Raw genomic sequence first — 25807 nt, 5'->3', positions numbered from 1 at the left:
TTTAAAAAAGCACCGCAACTCCCTTAATCCATGAAAGCATCGCACGACTCTTAATCCAAGAAAGCACCACCGCCCTCTTTGTAAAATACGTGCCGCACTTTGTTTTCTCTTTCCAAGAAGGAAACTCACTTCCCTTTATCCTGAAGTATTCACCATACATTCGAATCCATCCAACAAAACGACGATCAGACAATCAACTCCAGCACTAGCCTTGGATTGTTTGTGACATGGCATTACGGATCAGACACCAAAAGACCACCTCTGCTGGACTCAATTTACCCAGAAGGTACCAAGCCTTGAGAACAGTTGAGAGCAGCCGAAAAACAATGCGTGCGCGGACGTCAGCCACAAAATTAAATGGTGTGGCCTTGGTTCTCACTTAGGAGGAACGCCTACCTTCAAGTCGACTCATTTCAATTCTTTCAGTCGTACATGGGTAGCAGCAAACAATGTGACAAAAGCACAGCCACATAGATAAATGGGATTGTTCCGAGCGCATGTATTTTAGGTCATTCTAATTTTATCTTTTGTTCTCTGAAATTCTAAAATAACGAATTTAGCAAAAGGGCAAAATGAAAGAAAAGTTATTTCTCTTCTGTGTGAATCAAGATTTCCGCATCGAACAGCAGGGTAAACGTAAAAAAGGTAGCTATAAATGTTGTGATCCAATAAATAAAGGTTGTGTGGCTTTACTAAGGAGCTTTCCGTTTTCCAGGACACCATGGGAAGAAAGCTCCGACACATGCTGATTTTCCTTCTCATCATCCTGAAGAAGCCCAACACACCAGAGGCTGGCTGCAGCTGTGTATCGTCACCTTTATTTGAGGTGGATTCAGGAGATTCCTGTGATCAATCATTTTACAGAAAGGGCTTGGAAAAAATTATTTATAATAACTACCCAGTGTACCTTCAACCGGGATGCCTTGATTTAAGAAGAAATCGTATTGAAGTTATTGGGGCGACTGAGCTTTCTGATTATAATCTATTTTGTAAGTTGTACTTGTCCTACAACAAGATACGAATGATTCAGCCTGGTTCATTTATACATTCACCCAAGCTACATTATATAAATCTGGGCTACAACCAGCTAACAATAATTCAGGATGGTACATTTGCAAACTTACCAGAGCTACAACATTTGTTCCTGTCCAACAACAAGATAACAAAGATTCAGGCTAGTACATTTGTCAATCTTCCCCAGTTACAATATCTATGTATGGACAGCAACCAGATAGAGTTGCTTCAGGCAGGTACATTTGTAAATCTACCCAAGCTACAAGAGTTGTGTCTGTTCAACAACAAGATAATTACCATTCATTCGGGTGCATTTGAAAATCTGCCCCGATTCCAAACCTTAGACCTCCGGGCGAACCAGATGTCTGTCATTCCACTGGCAGGTTTTGGTTTGTTTCCAGCCATAATTACCATAGAACTAGCCGGGAACCCCTGGCAGTGTGATTGTAGGATGGCTCCCGTCAGGCTACATATCTATTTTAAAGACAAGATAATATGCTATTCACCCGCCAAAGTTCTGGGACAAAAGCTTTCAGATGTTAGTCCAGAATCAATTTGTGAAGAGCCAACCACATCAGCACATGTTGCAGGGTCGGCATCTCCAACACAAGCCCTCGTTAACCCATTGAAAATTGCTAATGACTTTTCCAACGCCACCGTTACCTCTCGCTACCACTTGGTCTTTAAACGCAATAATGGTACAAAAGCATATCCTGCAAAAACCACGAGCAAAACAATCGAAACGGAAACTTCTGACAAACCAGAATCTGGTGACAGTTTGTCCATCCCCTTTGTCATTGGCTCTGTCTTTAGTTCAGCAGCTGGTATCTTCCTGATTATCATCATCATTGCCACAGTGAGCTACAATATAAAGACAAGGCTTCCTCCTTTAGGGCTCAATGTTGTTGGAAGAAACACGAACACAGCAGTTTCTGTAATGACAAGTGGTCATGATCAGACAGGACAGGATCAGTCTAATACCATCACTGAATCCAACATGATCAGCACAGCTACACTAGTGACCAATGATCATTATCAGACAGGCAGGTCTCAGACCATCACTGAATCCAACACACACACAATCACCACAGCTACTGCAATGACCAGTGGTCATGATCAGACAGGACGGGACCAGTCTAATACCATCACTGAATCCAACAAACACAACAGCTACTGTAATGACCAGTGATGATTATCATCGGTATGAAAATGTTGACAATCATCATGTTAAGACAGTGCAGGGCCCGTCTAAGGCCAACAATGAATCCAACACACACACCACAGCTACTGTAATGACCAGTGGTCATGATCAGACAGGACAGGACCAGTCTAATACCATCACTGAATCCAACACAAACACCACAGCTACTGTAATGACAAATAATGGTCATCACCAGTATGGAAATGTTGACAACCAGAATGTTAAGACAGTGCAGGGCCCGTCTAAGGCCAACAATGAATCCAACACACACACCACAGCTACTGTAATGACCAGTGGTCAAGATCAGACAGGGCAGGACCAGTCTAATACCATCACTGAATCCAACACAAACACCACAGCTACTGTAATGACAAATAATGGTCATCACCAGTATGGAAATGTTGACAACCAGAATGTTAAGACAGTGCAGGGCCCGTCTAAGGCCAACAATGAATCCAACACACACACCACAGCTACTGCAATGACCAGTGGTCATGATCAGACAGGGCAGGGTCAGTCTCAGACCATCCCCGAATCCAACATGAACATCACAGCTGGTCAAGATCAGCCAGAGAGGGGTCAGTCGCAGACCATTACTAGATCCTTGGATTCTGAAAATCTATCTTATGGCATAGGATCGACTGTCTCAGAGCTAAATTCTATGTACGCAAATGCGGAAACACAGTGATACAATCTACATTTCCATAGGAACGCCACTGCTGTGTAAACCAAAGTGAGACAAAAGAAATGGCCAATCTTTGATACCATTCATTATCAAAAATAATTGAAATATAATGTAAAGGCCCTAGAAATCACTGGGCGCTTACAGGAGAAACCTTTAATGTTCAAATTGTTGAATCTTTGGACGCTCAAAAGTGTCGTTTCTGTTGAAACCCGAAATAAAGGTTTTATTAACAGATTGGAGAGATAAGCCTTTCCTTTACCCTTATGTCCACAAAGACAGTGCTATTGGCCGCAGCAATGTATTTTATTTGTTCTATTACATTTTGAGTGTTGCGGTCTTACGTCTGCAGCGCGGAAGGGCCTCTTGCGGACAGCCGCTAAGTGCAGTTTGTAGTTGCCATGAAAAGGGATTGTGTGTGTATGAAGTTCGTTGGCAATGTTTCAATGTGATGTAGAGTGAGTGTGCTCAACTTAGCATGGCCGATATCAATTGAATTATTGTAGGATCATAAGGAACGCGGCCTTGTAAGGTACCCATTAATGCATGGTTCCTAATGTATAAAAAAACACTATGAATATTACCTTAATGTTGAATGTACAATCACATGTATTTACAATGCACTCATATTGAAAACAATCACCATGTAAGATATGTCAGTTTTGCATATAGAATGAAACCTGTGATTGTGCATAAGTGCATATGTTTCAGGTTTTTATGTTAATTCGTGGTAACATTAATATCATCTTAAGTAATTTAATGTAAAGTAATTATATCAAATACATATCTTGTGCTGATTTGAAGACGCCATTGGTTAAACACCAAATGGCTCTGTATTATAAGCCATTTTTACACTGTGTTTTAGAATGTACATGGAAAAAACTATTTGGTAGTATTTAATCCTCAAAGCCCCCCACCGACACACACACCTCTTTGATCCGCATGGCCAGAAAGCATGGTCTGAATAGGGTTCAAAGCACTTCTTGTGTACAGTCAGACTGAAAATGGTTGCCATATACGGAAATTCATTTTTTCCATGTAGAATGAAATCTAGGATTTAGAAAATGGAATCAACTGCAGTGTTTGTGTATGCGTAGATCAACTAAATGCTGAATGCGCTGGCACATGTACGATAATAACATAACATGTTTCCACATTTAATTTACCTTATTTCACTCCATGTTTCTAAGTTTGAATCGTATTGTTATCTATCATAACCTTCAAACTTAAGTGTGTATTTGACGTTATCAATTAAAGCATTCAAATTCCCAAAAACATTTATCGAAATGGTTTCTGATACTTCTACTTCTTAGTAAGTAGTCAAGCTAAGCTGTTTGAATTCTAAGAACACAGCCTTGAGTGATCTCCCAGTTTCTCCAATATACGTTTCCTCTAACGTGCCCTTGGATTTATAAACTTGACAATGATATACGACCATACATTTAATTTTATTTTAGGTGTTTCCACGGAATTGCAAAGAACGTTCTTGCAAGAGAACTTGATAGTGATGTTTCCTCACAAGACCCCTTGGAGTTGTGACCTTGACACTGTATTTCGTATACGACCCCGCATTTCTTTTTCATTGGTGTATTGACCTTTTTTGTTCTCTAAATACAGGAGGTGTTTCCACGGAATTGCAAAGAACGTCCTCGCAGGACAACTTGACAGTGAGGTCAACTATTGATCGTTTTGAGCAGGACTTACTTGACAGATAACCTATAGGGAAATCCCCCAGTCGTAAATGGCCGGTTCATATTGTCAGTTGTACAATGGTGGGGTCACGGCGTGGCAAAAATTAGGAGTCAAAATCGAACCATTTAGAGGGCAGGGGAACCGAAAGAAATATGGATGATTTTCTTGTCCACTGCCATTATATTTTGATATAATCTTGAAATTTTTTTTTCGATTTAGAGACCAGATAGTAAGATTTGAACCACTCATAAGAACAAAGGGAAGGGATTATGGCAACATCGGCAAGAAATCTGGAAAATTCATTATAAATTCTGACAATTCCTTGGAATTCTCACTGAGGTTCTCATAACGAGAGAAATGGCTATGAATCTATCTTAGTCTGATATCCGATGTGCACCAACAATGATCTGACTACCAGTTTTCCCCACCATTCCCGGTTTTCTGTTTGTATGCTACTGCTCCATTCATTCTCTCAAATCATCTTCACATCTTTTCCGTTTTGCCTACCAATTTTTCCTCCCTGGACTGTTCCTTGCATTGCAGTTTTCACTGATTCTGATATTCAGAAACGCGTTGCTAGTATATGGTTAGATGCACGTTTCATGTAACTTTCTGACCTCTACTCCCATATTTGACCTACAGTGGACATTGTGAACCTTGGAACGGCTACAGGACGGAGTATTAAATGCATCGGTGTTATTTGTTTCTTTTGTATGTTGTCCACTTTTGTCTTCAGACTAAACATAAAATTGTCCTACATATGCTGATGGCCGGCCCATTTGGAAATCGGCTTTGTAACCGGAAAATGCTACCCAGTCGTCTTGTAATGGAATAAATAAATAAATAAGCCCAGATGATATGAAAAGTCTAATATGTGCAAGTCCCCAGAGGGTGCATGGTGACCCTCTTTGCGTTCTCAATATCCGGCCTTTAACAGGGGTCAGATGAGGTCGTTCTCCTACAACATGCTTTCCTGGAGTTTAGGTCTCTCGTCTTGACGTCTTGACGTCATAGCCACCTGTACATAATGAAATCAAATTGGGAAACATGTGTAGTCCTCACGGAGACGGTTATTTACTTTAAGAGCCATGTCGGACATAGCCGAATATGGCCTTCGGAGCAATCCTTATGGTTAGGAGTAGGTCGGGAGCAATGTTGGCTGGTGTTCGGGCAGGTCGGCTTCTGTACGGCAGCAGAATGTTTCAAAATGTTTTAAACATTCGGCAATGGTTTGGCCATCCATGGTTGGCCGGTTTGGGAGTAGGTTGAGGAGTAGGTGGCATTCAAATTAAACTTAATTTTGATTCGGTTTGTGTAGAAAGGTAGGCGTAGCCTGTATCTGGCCAGACTGCTCACTAACTTCAGCCAACATTGCAGCTTGGTTAGCTTGTGTTCGTAAGAAGGTCGTTTAAGTGCGTCAGGGTATGAAGAGATGAAAACAAGTCCTTTATCCTGCGTTCTTCGATAACATCCCAGCGCCACGCGTCAACGAGATACCAGGAAGATATACGACTACCGCAAAGTCGAAACGATTGAAAATTTTACAGCGTCGAAAATCCAAAATTTGCTGCCTGCCAAAAGACAACCACAGATAATTGAATTACACGGGATTGTACATCAATAACATTAACATTTAGATTAAAACCAATTACCTCTGAAGGGAAGATGCCAACTGAGTCAGAACTAATCCATGACACGTTGAGCAGATTCTACCTTACAGTTCAGTGAAGCTGCCAGGGTTTAGATACCAAAGGTCCAGATCTACTACAAACTGTAATTAACCTGCGTTGTCGTCCCAATGAATACGTTTGCTCTTTACACCCGACCTCTGGATAGCTTGAAACCGGCGTCACGATTATTCACACGTGTGGTTATGAGTGATGGGTAAGGGGTGAGCAGGATTTAGGTAGTAGATCACAGTTTTCGTACTATGGGGATTTCTGTAGTTAAGGACGACCAAGGTGACTCAATTCGACGTGTTAGAATTAAAGTAGAATACACTTGTGAAATACGGAGCACACATATGTTTTTAGTTTGTTGTATAATCTATTACATAGCTGAAAACAATGAGACTCTCGCTTTATATAGCGCCCTGCAGAGGTCAACTGAACTGCAGCCGGCTCACCCTGGAACGCAGCTGCGTATACGTAATGCTGCGCATTTATACAGAAAAGGCTTCACAACACAAATCATACAGCCGATACATTTCTATACAAACTCAGTTTACTCCTGGCTACCTCTCAAATTGGTCAATCCAGTCAGGCTTCGAGAATTCCGACCGCACTGCTTTGTATACTCGCGCCGTATAGCCTCCAGGGTGGCCAATTAATACTGTGTGCTGTGGCCTTGACTTCAGGTATATGCGTTAACCTCAAAGGTTACACAAGGAGGTCGAAGGTCAATTGTAAAGTCTAGACTATATTGCCTGAATCTGCCGAAGGGTTAGCCTGCAATAATATTGTATCCAACATATATATATGATATTAATCCGAAGCCGTTAACTATTACAGTAACTGTTAATTTTCAAAGCCAGAAGAAGGAACAGTTCCCATAAATTGCTATAATTTTGTCGTCATAAATTGATACTGGCAATTTAACAGTTTGTCGTTAATTTTGCGACTAAATTATTTGTAGAAACCAGCTTGTACAAGCACCAGTCTCACATTTTAAATGTAAAAGCAACTAAACGATATCTACTGCTGTAAGTTCAACAAAACCGCATTTCCATTGACCAATTAGACTTGTGTAACGTTGCCTTTAGGACAGGTCTGGCTTACAACTTTCAATTACAGATCGCCGTCCAACCGAGAGACTACATTAGCCTTAAGCATATGGGCGAGCTTGTCAGCGGAAAATAACTCGTAAGTTTTGACCGGAGATATTTGCCAGTAATTAGCTGCAATGACTCCGCGAGAGTAATTTATGATTGGTTCAATCCATCATCTTGATTGATGTTTAACGGTTGTATGAGATTAACAGTAGTCGATTCTTTCCGAAGCAGGAACAAAATGGATCAAAAGGAAAGATGACACCGAACAGCAATAATTCTACTGAACAGCAATGGTTTAAGTGAAATGCAATGTTTTGGCCAGCATTTGTACTGGATATAGCCATGCTATGATTGAACAGCAATGATCTGACTGAACAGGATTGGTTTGACGTCAGCAATAATTTGAATGAGCAGCAATGGTTTGACTGATTTATGTGACTAAACAGCAATGTTTTGAATGAAAAGCCATACGTTGACCAAACACCAATGATTTTACTCATCATCAATGGTTTCACTGAACAGCAATGCTTTATTTACTGAATAGCAATGATTTGGCAATGCCGTAAGACATTTCCAAATACTTAGCTACAATGACTCCGCTAGAGAGATTTATTATTGATTCAATCGATCAGTTTTGATTGATGTATAACTGTTCTATGAGATGAACACTAGTCGAGTCTTTTCGAAGCAGGATCAAAATGAAATAAACACAATGGAACTGAACAGCAATGATTCGACTGGACAGCGATGGTTTAAGTGAACAGCAATGTTTTGACTCAAAAAGAAGCAAAAGCTTGAACAGTAACGTTTGGCTGAACAGCATTTTACTGATTAGCTATGTTAGACCCCGATTTATTCTATGTTATGTTATATTGTCTTGGATATTAGTTTAATTATGTTTCAGAATATATTCTGTCAATAGAACTTTTACTTTGAGTTAAAATTTATTGCAACAAGTTTATAAGCATTAAGAACAACCCGGAAAGAAAGATGCCATTTACCAATAACAAAAACATAATGACAACAACAAATCAGTCGAAATAAACAACACCATATTAGGAAACAGTTCGGTAACAGAAACAACCATGGTTCAACGTTATCATGAAGATGTCTGTAACAAAACGCCGCAATGATGTAAACTAATTATGGAAAACAACCAATAACTGTTGTTTATTGTGCCACTAATGCTTGTATATGGTAGAAGATAAGCAATAATAGTGTATCATTAACGCACTTATGCTTGCCATTAGAAATCCCCTCGACGGCCACTTCTCGTAACACAACAATAGTTCCTATCATCGCCCTCATCATAGCGCAGTGTAAAGCAGCAACAGCGATCAATCACTGCTTTTTCATGAAGATATTATATATATATAATTAGCCTATGTAACTTTATAAATGAAAGAACAGGAATTCAGATACCTCATAACTCCGTGAAACATTTGGAGCTTTTGTATTTTTTATTTCTGACTTGTCTCATTGATTATGGAAATAAGGTTATGATTAGTATGTATTTCAATATAGGGTTCACTGAACTTAAATTGTATATATCTTATATGTGAAAGTGCTATCCTTTGGCGATGTTTCTTGTTTACATTTAGTATTAATTATACAAATATCCTACCATTTGCAAAATATATACACAGCGATGCGTACCTTTAGATGACTTACACATGTATGAAATTGTTATTTTAAGCAACAATGAACCGTAGGATTTTCCATAGTTACTTGCATAATTTGTATCATGTTCAACCTGACAAAGATTATACAATATACACGTATCTGCGCCCTATTGTGTACAACAGTGGAGTTTTAGAATCCCTTCACTAATTGTGTAAATCAATTAAGTCCTCATATCACACACGGACACACAGACAGACCCAAAACAATACCTTCATTTTTCATAGAGGTAACAAAAACATTAGGATATTGCAATGACAATAGCGTGCCTTAGTTTAACGATAGCACGTCTAGGCGACTCATCATCGTTCGGTGGCTTAAATCTGATTGAAGCCGAGACAAAGATAATTCCACGGATCCGTTTCCCATAATTACGAGGCAGCAGCAGCGATCACTGACACTTTGTAACCCTCTAAAGAATTGCTGCAATTTCGCGCATGACCTTTACGCTGACATCATTTCATTGATAACATTAAATACAGCATGCGGAATCACACGGAGGAAGCGCACTGCTGGTTGGATAACATCGTATACACAAGTGACTACAGAGCCGCCATTTTGAATCGCCCAAGGTGGGGGGGGGCGGCATTTTATTTTGCAAAGCGTCAGACATGGATCTCTACTCGTTCGTAATAACGTTCGCTGTTCCGGAATGTGAATTTGACCTTGACGCGCGCAGCAGAGCTCGGAAGGCAGCGCCATAATTATCTGTCGCACGAATTTCCTGTCATTTATTCAGACAGGCATGTACCAAGGTGACACTCGGCTCCTGCGAAGCGTGTTTCATTATTCAGTGACGCTGCGACCCTGTCACCCGGAAGAAACATTCCCAACTTCAGGAGTGTTTTAAAAGGATGGTTGCTCCTGAAGACTTATAGTTTTTGCATTTGTATGCAGATTTATGTGGACCCAAACATTGCGTTTGCTTGCGGTCAGGGACAGAGTGTCAATTCTCTAGTTCAGGGGGAGGGGGGCCAAACATGATGCCAGCCTTCAGGCTATGTAAACTTTGCCACAAATATGCATATTGCTCAATATAAAATCACGATGAAATAGCTCAAAGTATGAGAAGATACTAATTTCATTAAACGGTTTTATCCCCTTCGGCGGGGTAATTTTCGCTTCAGTTGTAAAAACAAATTGTTACGCTTCACCCCAAACGAACTTTGCCGATGAGATGAGCAGAAATACTATCCCCCAGGGTTTGAATCAAATTATCAGAGGGAAGAGCACTTGAGATAAGCATCAAAAGATACGATTCCGTCTGATTATTCTAAGGTTACTGCAGTTCATATGTGTGCTGTTTTGCAAACTTTGCTGTTATCATTGACTTTATCAAAAAACTTTTAGGTTAGGCCATGATGATGTGATTATATCTATAGCTTGTACCATGTATGTTGTAGAGTATAGTATAATGTTACGGACGTAGATATAGTCTCACATACCATTGTATTTTCTTTCTTGTGTTGTTTGTAACTGCAATTAGCCCTCGGGCATGTATTTGCAATAAACTTTCCTATTATTTCCTATATGGATGATATCTCTGGGATTTCTTAAACTGATACGAGCGTGCTAATTAAAAAAAAAGGTTTGCAGAAAAGCTATTTACAGATTACGGTATTTACAGATTCATTGTATTGGCCGGGGAAATTCTCCTAGGTCCCAACCGCACCCGACCACTGCTTACGTACTCCCAACCACCAGCCAACCAGTCTCCAACCATGACCCAAGCTCCCATCCGCAGCCGAATGTTCTTTTTATCATCTTTAAACATTCGCCTGCGTTGGCGCAGTTGAACAGTAGCCGACCTCAGCGAGCACAGCCAACCACAGCCGACCTTGCTCCCGACCTTCTCCTAATTATGTATAACCATAGTTGGAATGTGTTTGGTAGTGTTCATGGTGGTCTTCATGATCAGCTACGTTTGACAGGGGCTCTAGGCTTGTAGACTTAGCAAATTGGCTCTGTTCAGAACCTCAGATGCTGTAAAGTTTCTCGCTGAGAATTAAAAGTACACCCCTGGCCCTAGGAAGCACCACTTCCACAATCGATAATAACCACATAAAGATTCCTGGCAGATATTATAATATATATTGAAGGTTATTATGCGCTGTCTATTTTAGATTATGATTATCAGAAAAGAAATCCCCACAGAAAAAGCGGTGAAGTTCGTTCATTATTTTCCAATAATGTACGTTTAAGTCATTCCACTGTGCGGATGCTATATACAAATTTTAATTATATATTGTATGATGTTTCATAAATGTAGAAAAGATAAAAATTGTTTTTCCAGTCCAAGCTTCAAGATAATGATTCTGTGTCTTTTTCAACACATATTCGACTTATACTTTCCAACTAATATCAATCTATTGGGTAGAGGAGCGCTAAAACTGTACTATAACAGCCAATCGTATTATTTGTTTTCAAATTTATGTAAACGCTCTTTAAATAATTTTCCTCAACTATGCATTGAATACACATTCATCAATGTATAACTTTTAACCTGATAATTAATTCGTATTTTAGATTTGTTGTGTATGTACCCTGTTGGCGGATTTCAGGTGAAATTGTATTTAACATGTCAATGCCAAGATCAATAAAGCTGAATCTGAATCCGGAACTAGATCTGAAAGACCCAGATTCTCAACAAAGGGTTCTTATCTGTGTTGCCACACATTTTCGTTTGAAAACTCTAACCCAGCATGATCACAGCTACAGCATTTTCGTTCAATAGCCATATCTATAGCCATAGCTATATCTATGCAAATCACACACACAACAACATATCGGGTCCTGTGATAATATGGCTTCTAGGAATTCTACCGGATCAAGCTTTGTCCGCCTTGTGATGAGGTTTTCACATGAGGACATAGGTTGTTAACGAGGTTTGGCGTTTTCGGCATGTTAATGTGAAAAGGTCATGAACTGTAGATGTCTGTCCTGTATACCAGAGCGCCCCGTCAGGGCAATTTTGGTCAATGCAGTTGATGAAAGTGCCGCCGGCAAAGTCGGGTTACCTTCAAAGTATCCCGTTGATACCTTACTGACAACGTGTGGAGGTGAAGGAGAAAATATGCTAAAGGTTATTCTATCAACATTGGTGGGGAAATCCTCTTCCCCACTGCGGCGAAATAGTCGATATGTCTCCTATTTCATCCTAATGAAAATGATTTTGTCTATTGATTACTGTGTTAGGTTTCTTACAGTACCTCTATTGAGCTGTCAGGAGGCATATTTCAGCGCGCATTTGTTCGTGAAATGACCCTCTCTGATTACACTTTTGCAAATAGAGACGGTCGTTAAGGGGTTTTGTCTAACAATTTGCGACTTATCGATGCCAGTTGCATAACAGCTTAGCTGACAATTGAAAATTGCATTTTATATCTAACTGAAAATACCATGCATTGATCAGACCAAAGTCCTTATGAAATCATATTATGGCGTTATTACTGTCATATATTTTTCTTGACACTCCACTATATTATAAGTAATAATAAAGATATGTCATATTTCCGGCAAGTCTTTTGGGTCTTTTGGTGTCCGTATGACCGGAAAATGTCTCGGGTGAAACGTTTGGGTTTGATTTATTTAAAATGTGTATGATGTGATTCAATCTGGTATTACACCGCTTTCTGAATTCCTCCACAAACTGCCCAGTCCCTTCTCTCACCCTGCGCCTGATCATGAGTCACCTTCAGACGTGACCTCCCTATCAATCACCTGTCAAAATCCCCTCCCACCCACCATGCAACCGAAGTTTATTAGGAGACACAGACACACAGTACAACCACCAATATTTCCGTACCTTGAGTTAACAAGAATCGCGTTTCCATCACCCAAATCCTTGATCAGTCCTTGAAGATAAAATACGATCTCCCGAGTAATGAAAAGAAATACGGTGAGAGGTTCTGGCCAAGTCATTATCACAGTAGGACCGTCAAATATTAATCAGTCTGGACTGGCGGCCTTAGTGTTGGTAGTAAAATTGAGCTTCCTCATAGCGACTGTCTGGAATGTGGCGGTTGGTACTTTGAAGTGGCTGATCCACCAATTAGTAACTCCCCAGTTCCTTTATCCAATGCAAATGGTATTGCTGAGGGGGCTTTGTAACGTCGATTACGATGAACAGCAAGTACACCTTTGAGAAAATAAATTTGACAATCTCCTTGAATAGTTAACGTTTCATTAGGTCGGTAAGTCACAACGAAGAGACTCCTTTTACACAACCTAGAGGTTCCCTGTAGCTTCTTTTTCTGCAGCAGTACTTTTTTCTGCAGCATTATGCACATAACACAGTCATGTACGTTTTGGGCCGCATTGTGTGATACAGTTCCCCATAACCATGTAGATATGTAAATACTTTGCATTAGGGAACGAATCTATTACGGCGACACCTGTGCTGTGCAACATGTGAACCAGACAGAATTGTCCTGAGGAAGGTGATGACAGACGGTCATCAAAATGTCGGTTGTCAAACCTCTTGGTTGTGTAAAAAGAGTATCTTTATTGAAGGTTTAAAATAATCAAATGCCCTCATAACTGCTGTTAAATTTCAAGTTTTAAAAGAAATGACGAAGCTGTTTAGATCGACACAAATATATTTGTAGAAATTAACACATTCGTCATGTAGTACATAGTCATATCAACATGTCTGGTAGACTAATTATCTACGTCGCTTTACATTGTATCTCATTTGAGGAGTTATTACTGATGCAATATCGTCTCAAATATCTTATCTGCGCTCAGAGAATCATGAGGCGGCTTAAAATACTACATCGATGTAATAACGTCCTTCTCTGTCCTTCATGTATGACCGCCAAAGTTTACATATCACGCGAGATCTATCTCTCTCGCGAGATTTACCCTCGCCGTGATGTAACGTGCATCAGATCGGGCGGTTGCCAGAGACGACGTGAATCTATTACCATCGATTCTATCGTTTGCAAGACGCCGAGATGTCCTGTTTGTATTACGTGTGGATCTACTCAAGAACATCCACTGACAAGAGTGTTTAAAACTGATAAGGGCAGACGACTCTGCCTGCCTATAACTGTTCCGTTTGCGTCCAGAGAACCGTAAAATATCGCTAACTTTGACATACTGCGTAGCGTGAACCCCGTAGGTTATATGATGTAGAAGCGGCACTGCCCTATGGCAAAAGGTTTGCGTTTGAATCGTTTGGACATTGGCATTCGGAAGTTTTTCCAGGAAACATCTGGCATTTGAGTGGGGCAAATGCCCAGCCCGTCTTGTCGATCGAAGAAAGGTCTATGCGTGGTTTCGTATGTAGTCCAATGTTATGCTTGCCAGTCGTGAGGACAAGCTAGCTTCATTTAAATTTGTTTACGGTAAATATATATAAGATAATTAAATGTTCATAATGCATCTTCACTCATTATCAATTATAACCTACAATTACCGGAAATACATTGCTACACATGAAAGAAATATAGAATTTTGCCAAAAACATATAAATTTATGTCTTCAAATTCCCTCTTTTGAATAGACGTCTAGACATATGGCCTAGGAGAATAATGCTATGTCTCTGACTTCCAAACTGATAATAGCCTTTTCTGTGGGTTGACTCCAGGTAAGTTACGTAAATTTTGCATCTGAATTTGAAACGTCCTGAAATGCTATTTCATATGCATTGTAAAGGGAAAATGAAACCAGAAACTAAACAACAATTTTGCCCTATACAAGTAACCTTCCTAAGCAACATTTGGGAAAACAAAAAGTGGCACCGGTGGCAAAAAAAATTCTTGATGAGGAATAATGTGAATAATTTCTGAGGAACATTTACTGCCATTTTTAGTACATTTTTGTCATCATTTCAGGCTTGAAGCATTCGAAGCAGCCCAAAATAAGCTACGATATTTATTGTGTACCGGCCCACGATAAAAATGATCCTTCAGTGACATCGAATTTTTGCCTCAAAGATATCAGTGGATTCAAATTCATAGATTAAAAGTAAAAATTGACTTTGGAAATCAAGTTCTTTTTCTGCCATTAAAAATTGCATTGTAAGATGCAATTCCATTCATGAACAGTCTTCTCTCTTCTACTGTAGCCATGTATGCAAGACGCTATCTCTCTAAAAGTGTAATCGCCGAACTATCTTTTGAACTTACTTCATCAAATTACACTCCCTTTGAGATACGCCTTCGACTTCTTCGCAAGGACATACCCTCCCGTATCTTAAGGAATATCTAAATAGACCACCGCGAAGCTGCACTGTTGAGAGAATGTTAAGAAGCATTATGAATTGCCCACGGAAAATCCCTAGGCTAAGCTAACTGAATTTAGGACGGTAGTGGTGCAAATACCCTTGCTACGTCATGAATACCTGTGTTGTGATTAAACATAATTCTGTTATCACGTAAAACCGCATACAGTGTTTTACGGTTGTTAATTAGGATGGTATCTCATTCCGTCTAATTATCCCGTTTTGATTTATTAGCAAGTTGAATATTTGTCAGTGCATTATTACATTTTATTAATGATGTTATGTTGCTGTATTATTACAACTTATTATTACTGCCACAGTGACATAGATTTGTTTTTTATTCACTGAATAATAAAGATAGCTACTATGAAACGCCATAATGATGATACCTCAAAAATCCTGGAACTCTCATTTAAATGCATCCAATGCAGTTTCAGGACGGCAAAACTGGATTTCCCAAGTCAATATTTTGGCCATTTCAAGTAGTAAGTTGAATCAATCCTATCCCATAGAATTTTGATATCTGTAGGGCAAGAAGGCGATGTCGCGGACGGAAAACGGTTGCTGTGTTGTATCGTAGGCTGCCGGTTTCTAGCTATCTATGGTCGGTACCAAATACACAGAGACGCCTCACGTAGTTTTTTTTTTAAATTGCATGGAATGCTTTTAAAGTGATTAGATATTCCCGAGTCAAGGTCCTCAAAAGTCTCTACAAATAGAAACTGTAACTTAATGATGTTACGCAGAGTCAAAAAGCATCTCACTTATACTACATATCGATCGTCCCTCGGCATAGGATGCTCCACTTATCTACAAATGCCATATCTTTGCATGAGCAAAAAGCTCTCGTGCGAATGTGAAGTCATAGGTGCCAATCTAGTTTAATCCTTTTGTATCCGTCGGCGAGAAACCGGGACGAGATGCCATCAAATGCTGGCGGGGTGACGACACGGTTGAAGAGCCGCTGGAAAGGGCATTGGCATTCAGCGCACAATTAGGCCCTCGATTTAGAGTTCCCTCGCATTGGACTAGACTGAAATGCTGTAATATGGGCCCATTCATGTCGTGCTTTGGTAAATGTATCGGAAGGAGTTGAGAGGATACGTGACCGGGATGTGTAACTCGCAGTTGTGTGTGCCTAGCGCCTGGCTGCTATGACTTTAAGCTCTGCTGTCGTGTTCCAATCTACGTAATGGACTACACTGGCAGCAACCCTTGGAGCGGACTCAACAGCACCGATGATAATATGAGTGCGAGGGATCTAGCAATGGTGAATTATTAGACAGGACCAAACACCTACAGGCGGTGTAATGCAACCCCGAGGCTCTCTGCACGTCTTCTAAAAAGTTTCTCTGATGGCTTAGATCCCGGCAACTGCACTTCTCTAGACTACGGCTGCAGCTGCCGCCATTCCCCAGTGAGAGTTCAAGTGGCAAGTACATACCCTGCCTTGTATGATTCATGCATAATTCTGCATCACGCTAAATTGTTCAGGGAAACGTCTAGACAATTAAGTCTTCTACCGAGAAAAGGCATCGCTTTCCGAACAGACACACTAGAGAATTCTGGAGTAATGGAAGCGGTTCCGAAGCCGTCCTTTCAAGGAGGTCCTCATCTGGCCTTGGGCTTATGTGAAGAACCGACTGCTTATACCCGACGAGACATGTAGCAATTCATCATATCCCCTCTAAGGGATTTCTATATGTCAGACTTTGCGACAATTGCCTGCGGTTATAAGCCGCGTAACGGGGATTATCTGCCCGTAATGTATGAATTACATGAAATGACAGCAGCAAATTGCACGGAAGTTGAATTTCTGGGTGGTCACGCTGATATAAATATGCACTGGAGCCCTTGCTGCGAAGCAAACTCGGTTTCTGAATCGGTTTTCTTTGTGAATTCGTGACTACTTAGCAGTAGTTAGGACCCTCATATATTCCTATCAATTCGTCATGAAAATATATGCTAATAAGCACTGAGTATTGACCTTCATTGACATCTGACTTACTGTTTCACGGGATGGTGAGATCACCCTAGCTTCTAGGGGTGACCTTTTTTGAATCTTTTCTTTTTTACGTATTCAGAGCCAGAATCGCTAGATCGGGACCCCGGAGCTTGTAAAACATGGATGCGCCTAGGTGATTAATGAGGCAACACAGCAGATTGCATGTATTGAACGTGGGGCTTTGTTGAATTGTGGGTAATACATAGTCAGTGCCACTGTCGTAAAACGCCACAGAAATACAACAGCTCGTACCGCCACAAACTAAGTACACGGGCGGCTGGGAGAGGGGAGCGGTTTGTTTTAGCGGCTGGATGCTGTGGTTATAGAACCGTGGTACCTTTATATTATTTCGTGGATGCGAGGGACCCGAATGATACGAACCGACCCCTCCACAATACGTATATAGGATTTGGTACAACTGCAGACTCAGCCGGCTGCTGGTCGATGTGAACGAAGAGGAATTCTAGGCGGAGTTACCTACGCACGAACAGGGTCCGTAGTCAACCCTAGCTACGCACAGGCCGCGGGACATTTTACACAGGCATACCGGCGGCTGCAGTGGGCCACTGGGCTGGATTTCAGAACCACAACATCCCAGGGGTTGAGAGCAGCGACTGTCCAACAGGTAAGACTGCGAAGCATTCAGGTACTATAGTCATGCCCATATCAATAACGACGTGTGTTCACATATGCCTTACTGCTGGCCGCGTTCGATTCCTACATTGCCACTCGCGGAGACAGAGATACAGTACCTTGCTTTATGCGTTATCAAATCGGCTTGTGGAGTTGTGTTCAGCATTGCTGCACATGTTAAAAATATCCGGGTGCAGCACAGCGTGTCCGCTAAGGTCATGACAGAGCCGTTTGTGAGTGTGTGTGTGTGTGTGCATCTCCGACAGATGATCTCCAATGCTATTAAGTGTTGACGTCCTGCAGAGTGTCGTGGCTTAGATGGGGGGATTTCGATTGCACTTGGGCCCTGGCGTAGCCAGCCTACTTCACACTTCAAAGCGTTATCGCCCTCTTACAGCTTCGCTACTATGGCTATCATGATCGCTATTGAAAAATTGGACCATAGCGTCTTGATGTTTATCTACGTCAATGGCTATTCTTTCGTAGATAAGAAAATCGCCACTACCTTTACACCCCCCCCCCATCTCCAACACCTCGGCCGAGCAGCAACGGTTTTGCCACGCACTAGAGAGCAAGTATCGAATAATGGATTATTCTATTTCTTGCTTTCAAGAAGCTGTGAGGCCAAAACGTGGACAGCGGTCAGCCAATTTATCTGATAGTGGAAACGCTGCCGCAAGCAGCCTCATCTGGATGAGTACATTCGGACATCACATCGATGTGTGTGAAGGTGAAACCGTCTTGATGTACAGGTCGATAGCAATCGACCGCCTGGTAATACGTGCCTTCCTCTGAGTAAACATTTATCGTTGGTAACCCAATGATACCACGTTGCTCATCCCGGAATCCGGTTAAAAGGTTCTTCAAAAGCTGTCCTTTTTTCGGCCTCTCTTCTTTGAGATCCTTTAAATTGATGGGTCTTGATATTTGCGCATATGTTAAAGCGAAGCCTGCCTGCCTGTATGTATGTATGCATCGTGCTGCTGTGCCGGCCATTCTAGGCACGGCCTGCGGCAAGATTCAATAGCAAAAAGGGGGCGGCTGCACTGCCCGCATGACGGTTGCCGATAGAAATGACATTGAAGCCCGGCTAAGTGGTGAATGCGCTGGCAGGATATGGAAAGAAATCCATCAAATTGCGGGCACGATAGCAATTCAATCAAGCCTATTATTACATTTTCCTCACTAATTTTCCACCAAGGAGAGCTTCACCATTTACGCTGATGCGATAGCCGCTTTACAGTTATGCTTAGGGAATTCTAAAGAATAACCGCCTACTTGATTGTCATCTACTTACAGTGAAGTCAGGTCTAATCAGAGTCAGTGAAATTTTTATGAAGACCTTTCAGAGCACTTAACCTGTGAGAGCACGTCTGTTCCATCCCTTTGCCTTACCATCGCAAGGCCTTGGATTCCACAGTTGCCCAAGAATCGATATGTGAAATCCTCAGGGTAAAGACGCAACAATAGATTTCCTTTCTTCATTCGAACCCTTCTTTCAATCGATGGATCTCTCGATCTTTTGCCCACAAAGGGTGTGCATACATGAATACGTGTGTGCCCGTTTTGGAACCAGGTTATATAAGTTGAAACGTTTGTAGTAGTTCCATGGCGGATGTTTCAAGTGAGCCAGGATGACATATATCGTCACTGACAACCAGACTTAAATTTGAGAAAACTTAGCTTAGCTATAATGAGCAAGACGCCAGATAGTGACTTAAACGTTCAGGCAATTGTTTTGCTGAAGGTAATCCCGTAAAAGGGTCTGTGAAACTACAAGGAGCTGTGTTTAATCTTTCAAACGCATCTTGACTGCTTCGATGAAGACAGAAATTGCTCATTGCTGCATTCGCATTCCCAAGGCAGATTTCTGTTACTGTAATTTGATTTTTCACGGTACTTTTGTGTTCTCGGTTTTCGCGGTCACTTCTGTACCGCGAACTTAGCATTACCGTTAGCAAATGATTCACTTACTTTCCTTTTTCTACACCTGCCGCCACTGTGAACATATAAATCCATGAACACCAGTTTTTCTCAGACCGTGAACTTTTGCAACCGCGAACATAAAGTGAATTAAATTACAGTATTCATCTTTTAGCGAGGTATTGTAATAACTAAATTGCTGTGTCTAGACGATTTTGTTTTGACAATGTCTCTTCCTACTTACTTAATTCGACCCCGACCACAGTCTGGACTTTCCTTCAATACAATTTTTCCACGGGGAAAATATCATTTTTTCATAGCATCTGATATTCTCTGTTTTACAACGACCTGAAACCTCACACCGACTTTTCCCCCTGACCCCCTCTCAATCCTCTCACCGGCAAACATCTGCACCGCATAAGATAAAAGAACCCTGCGCGTATGACCTCCAAAACACCGGCTAGACATATCCATCTTCCACCGCCTGCCTATAAATCAACTATCGGAAAATAATAGGTAACCACCGTATTTGTTGAAACTGGATATTGCCCGCATGCATTTTATTGTCGAACAGAATATAATGAATGGGCGACCACAATTCAAATACGACGTGTGATATAAACTTCGATAACTGAGAGAGTAAAGTTTCCAAGTTTTCTTCATATTTCTTCATATTTCTTCAGAAAAGGTCATGCCTTTCCCTTGAATATTCTGAAGTTTGAATTGCATTTTCGGGTTTTATTGTTTCCAGATTTAGTAGTGAAGGGTTATATTTATGGTATTCATAAAACGGATGCGTAGTTATGCAATAATGGTACGATAATAGGTTTAAACCTCATGCAGGATTAAGCAATTACATATTTATGAGACATAATAGTTTTACAGTTTTACAGTTATTATAGTGGTGGTGTGCAACAAAAAGCAGCCCATGTAATGCAGTTAGGAGCATGAAATACAAACATTGACTTCTTTTTACTCTTCCTTAAAATGAAATTTCATCACTATTTGAGTTGTATTTTACACACATTTATAACGTAACATCATGATTTATAACGTAACTTGTAATAACTGTAAAGATGAGAATTTTTGTCTTTCCTTTCACCTTAAATGTCAGAAATGCTGAAATATTAAAATCGTGCCCAAAGCAATTTTCTCTAGTTCTCTGTAATTTTACAAATGATCTGACAAAAGCGGAATTGCTTCCCATCTATATCCAAACACTCACATGACAACGACGACAAGCAATCATACCATGATTTATGTTGAGGATGTTATCTTAGTGGTGATGCTTTTCGGTCGACCGCCAAGTGAGGTTCTACTAACGCCCTTTGGTGCGGGCGTTAAGTGAAGTTTTCCACTAGAGATGGCGTCTTTTGGAGCAGGGCCTCTTGGTTAGGGAGTTAAAACATCCCTCTAAAGGTTCACAGGCCTTGGTGTCATTCCCGTTGCGCATTCATCATAATATCATTTCAGGAAGTTTTTTTGCTCCTTGGAGCAAAGTTTGTCGCGTATTTCTTATGTGCGTGGTGCAATAAATGAGATCCATTCGTAGGGCCCTCGTTCACTTTATTCCCGATGCTATAATCCAAGCTATGACATATCGGCTCCACCGCTTTCCAATTTCCAAATGTGCAGTGCAATAACGTCACACACACACAACACGGTATCCAGCGATCTGGGAAGGCGAAGCGGTTCGGGGCGGAAATTCGCTTCTCCCGGCGTTAATTGTATTCTCGGCAAGCCTATATCACATCAAAGTGATTGCGAGTACATTTTTGATTGGGCTGCAAATTGGCGCGTTATGTTCGAGGTGGAGATCTAATCCCCCACCCAGATAGGCCTCCGCGAAAGACCGTAACCACATTATCTTCAGTGCAATGCGGAGCGGCGGCCCAACTATCAATTATATACCCGATTGGTTGGCTGTGTGCAGACAGGGTTTTCGCACGAGATCGATAGGCAAGAGGCGCTCTTTCTACCACGGGATCGGCCTGAAAGCCCCGGAATTTGATGAGTAGTCTTCATCAAGCATACGCACGACGTCTTTTCGTAAATGTCGAACATCTGTAGGTCTACCTTTGGCGAGGTTTGGGCCTTAACTACACTGTAAGCTAGCAGACTGCCATGTTTGAAAACAACAACTGTCTTCCCAAAGCGGCGGCAAGAGGACAGATATCTATCAGCCGGTTTTAAAAAAAGGACATCGCAGCGTTTCTCTGCCATCACTTCCTAAGACCTAAAGACGATGTCGGGACATTAGTGAGAACATTATGTCAATAAGAGACCATTACAGAACCAACCGTCCGTATTCAATCAAGGAACTGTCACCTTATGGCCAGTTTGCAGCATCTGATCGTAAAGGGAGGTTAACCTGCAGCATATTACACATAGTTGCCATATCGGATATTGCTTTGGACATGCTTCAACACGGCAGATCAAAGTATCGAAGGCCAGAGCTGAACGTTTTTCTGCTGCCTCTGCATTTACGGGCTTTTAAACTTGTTTCAGGACTGTTGCTTCGCGGGTTCAGCGGCCTGTGAGTCACCGAAGTGGACAGGAACTAACCCGGACTCAGCCATGGTGGTGAACGGAAGGACGAGCGGTCTTCTTGTCATCTCTTTTGTCTTTGGTATGTAAACAAACGTACATGTATACACGTATGGTAATCTCATAGAGATACTCATTTGTTTGTTTGCTCGAACCTTGCTTTATTGATGAGAATTTCAATTCGGCCTGCATGCCAATTTTCTTTCAGATCATGAAGGCAGAGGTAAGGGTTAGCCAAAATATATTAAAAAGATAATGTTTTCATCTTTTAAAGTCCTAATGCATCTATATACATATTCATAAAAGACATAGCTATATGGTAGTTTTTAGCTTAAAGAATCGTCAATGATCAGTACATTGCTGTCAAAAGCTCTACTGCAAAGAATTGTTATGATATTCAGACAGTGAATGTAAGTAAATGATCAGAATCTCGTGTGCGGAATTCCTTTGTAATGAATGTATTGTAAGATTTATAATATTACCAACTTCCGGAGTTAATGTATCATGCATCTGCGGATTTCTGCTTTGCTGATTCAAATAAACAAAGATGGAAGATTGATTAAAGATTGCAGGTCGTTAATAAATGAAGAAAGCTGGAAAGGAAATCTAATTAAGTCACGGCCCCGATTCTCTTCCCTCCATCAATGATCATCAGTACTGCTGGTGCAAAAAGGCCTGACATCACAGATACGCTAAGACACTAGTTATCGACCAGGAGATGTTAACGCCGCCCTGCCTGAAAGGTTTCTAAAACAAATTCCTGCCAAGGCAATCAACCTAGATACATAAAACGAAGAGCTTCATCATTGGCTTGGTACCTAAAAGATGAAGCAGCCGTTAGGATGCGACAGATTGCTCCAGGGCTCGAAATGCTATTTTCTGTACACAAAACCATCTTTATTCACAAAACAAATATGCAGCGACGTTCGTAAAGTGTATAACTACACATGTAAACAAAACTGGCTACAAATAAATTTGCCGAGTAGACATAAAAGTTTAGAAATAAATCGACATGTTGAGTTTGATGTATCGTATATTATTAGTTCTTAGGGCTAAACATCCTTTGATATATTTACCTATTCATACACAGTAAAGGTTATCTCCTTCTATAACGCATTTGGATTTATCTATAGCATGAAATGTAACAAATTCTGTTGAGCGAGGGGAAAGAAATATGCACAGTTTCAGGCAGTATTTCGATTTGCCATTACTACATAAACTTTATCTGTACTAATTTAGCCATACCTCCAGGTTCTTCGAAATTAATGCTTTGCCTATTTCTATGGCACAATATTGAGTCTGCTGGTCAGCTATAGTTAGTTGCAAAGGTCTAGATGGAATGGTGGGCATAATCTAGTACAGAGGAATGGTTAAATTTTACCTGTGCTAATATGTATATGCAGGTGGCATTTGAAACCCTCTTAATGATTTATTAGTAGTGTTTTATATGACAGGCATTTGTGGTTTATGAGGAAATTGTTACTTTAATATACGGAATCTAGTTTTCATTGCCATATTTTAGGGCATTGTATGTAAAATATTATATAATTGCGTACCTTTACGTACGGTCACATCAATGCTATGAGGCTCTTTTATAACGTCATATAAAATACTGATAAACTATAGTAACAGATGGTTAATGATCAAATTATACTTCCTACCAATATCTGTCGAAGGGTTTTACCTTAAAACCAACCAGAAGGCAGTATAAATGATTTAATAGTCGGGGAAGAAAAATTGAAAGGGCAGTCTGATGGAAAATTAGTTTTCTTGTATTACAAGTCTCGTATTACTCTTTCTTAAACCCCATCATTTTTCAAAGCTATCAAAATCATTTGTCAAAGGTATCAAAATCATCCAAATGAGTAGATGTCCATATGGTGCAACCAGAAACTATTTTCACGCAGACAGTGTTATCACCATTTGCCTTATACATCTATTTATATCAATTAAATTTTTTTAGTCTTAGCATCACATATGTATTGGCTATTACAAATTCAATACCAGGTTTCAAGCAAGAAATCTGTACATAATCGTCTGTATATTCTTATCGTTGTTTCAAGCCCAAATTAGAATTAGAATTTATTTGAAATTATTCATAAACACTGTGTAAAGAATAACATTTGCATTATGCCAGCATTACAAACGTGTTTTTAATGCTGACATAGTGTTATAGCCAGTTTCGTCAGTGTTGCGTGTTCGTAAGTGGTGTTATTATTGCTATTACAGGGCTAGACATGCAGAAAATTAGGTCAAAAATCCCATCAAGATTGTAATCTATGGCCTTTGTAATCTGTCTCTTTGTGACGTCAAGAAATCCTTCGTCATCAATTCTGCGGCAGGAGTATTCATGTATGCTTCTAAACGCTGTAACTAGATGCTAGTAGTTGATTTATTGTTTTGCCTGTATTTGGCAAAAAATCTTAGAAGCCACCTATCGAAGTATTTAGTTTATTCAATAGTTGTGAACTTGAATTATTGATTCATCATCTATCTAAAAAACTAGCCTTCTATGTCCTTATATTATCAATTTGTAAAAACCTTCTCGAGTATTGTATTAGGGTTATGCATTTAGATATGCAAATCATAATACAATGCGATTGAAGTATAGCAGGAGTGCACTACCATACCTGGTTGGCCTTCTCAACGATAAAGAGTTAGCAACGCAAATAAGTATTTTAGAAGCTTAGAGCACCCTGTAAGGTCTCTAATATTTAACCCATGTGTATATCTTTATAATGTTGACTTTTTCTTTAATTGTCATAATCATGTTTCAGCCAGTGAACTGCTACTGTATGGAATTGTTGTGATAAATGATGTGAATAAACATTTCATTGTATTTCTTAAGTCCTGGTTGAGAGCAGCAACACCCCCTACCCTATGACCGTCAGAGGGATGGTGGGCGACCGTGTAACCCTCCGCGGCAAATTCCAGGAAAGTCTCGATGGCGTCATCGCTATAACGTGGAGTAAAATCGACAGCGCTGATGGCGGTTCCCGGAACGCAGTCGCCATCTGGTCCCCTAGTGGCAAAGATGCCAGAGACATGACCTTTGACCCGCTGAAGGAAAGGACGGCACTAAACAGGGATGGGTCCCTGACGTTACAACCGGCCGTGTCAGCTGACCAGGGACTTTACGTACAGACGGTCCTGATTGATGGAGTGGGCCAAAAGGAATATTACGTTGCGGTGGAAATTCATGGTAAGTTTTCCTATCTTCCTATCCATAGCGCGGCCTTGATAGCTTATAATTTATGACAATGATGTTTTGAGACAACTACTATGGTGCAAAGCCATGGTTCTAATTTAAGTTTACAAAGTATCATAGTCTATCTGATGTTCACATGGTGTCAAGGTGTAACAAATGTTCAGACAGTGCGTGTGTGTGTGTGTGTGTGTGTGTGTGTGTGTGTGTGTGTGTGTGTGTGTGTGCG

At 40.6% G+C, this 25807-nt stretch overlaps 1 protein-coding gene across 1 annotated transcript in view; it reads left to right on the top strand.

The window, feature by feature from the left end:
* The first annotated feature begins 1951 nt into the window (after window positions 1-1951).
* The window catches only part of LOC109475150 (putative uncharacterized protein DDB_G0282133), a 31420-nt gene continuing 7564 nt past the window's right edge, over window positions 1952-25807 (top strand). Inside the window, exons 1-4 of the mRNA XM_019775685.1 lie at window positions 1952-2139; window positions 2252-2727; window positions 2788-2844; window positions 25222-25575. Coding sequence (XP_019631244.1) covers window positions 1952-2139; window positions 2252-2727; window positions 2788-2844; window positions 25222-25575 — 1075 coding nt within the window. The remainder of the gene's footprint in view (window positions 2140-2251; window positions 2728-2787; window positions 2845-25221; window positions 25576-25807) is intronic.

Source organism: Branchiostoma belcheri, unplaced genomic scaffold (genome assembly GCF_001625305.1).
Source record: "Branchiostoma belcheri isolate BF01 breed outbred unplaced genomic scaffold, Haploidv18h27 scaffold33, whole genome shotgun sequence".
Classification (NCBI taxonomy): Eukaryota; Metazoa; Chordata; class Leptocardii; order Amphioxiformes; family Branchiostomatidae; genus Branchiostoma; species Branchiostoma belcheri.
This window is presented reverse-complemented; position numbering and strand designations above follow the sequence as displayed.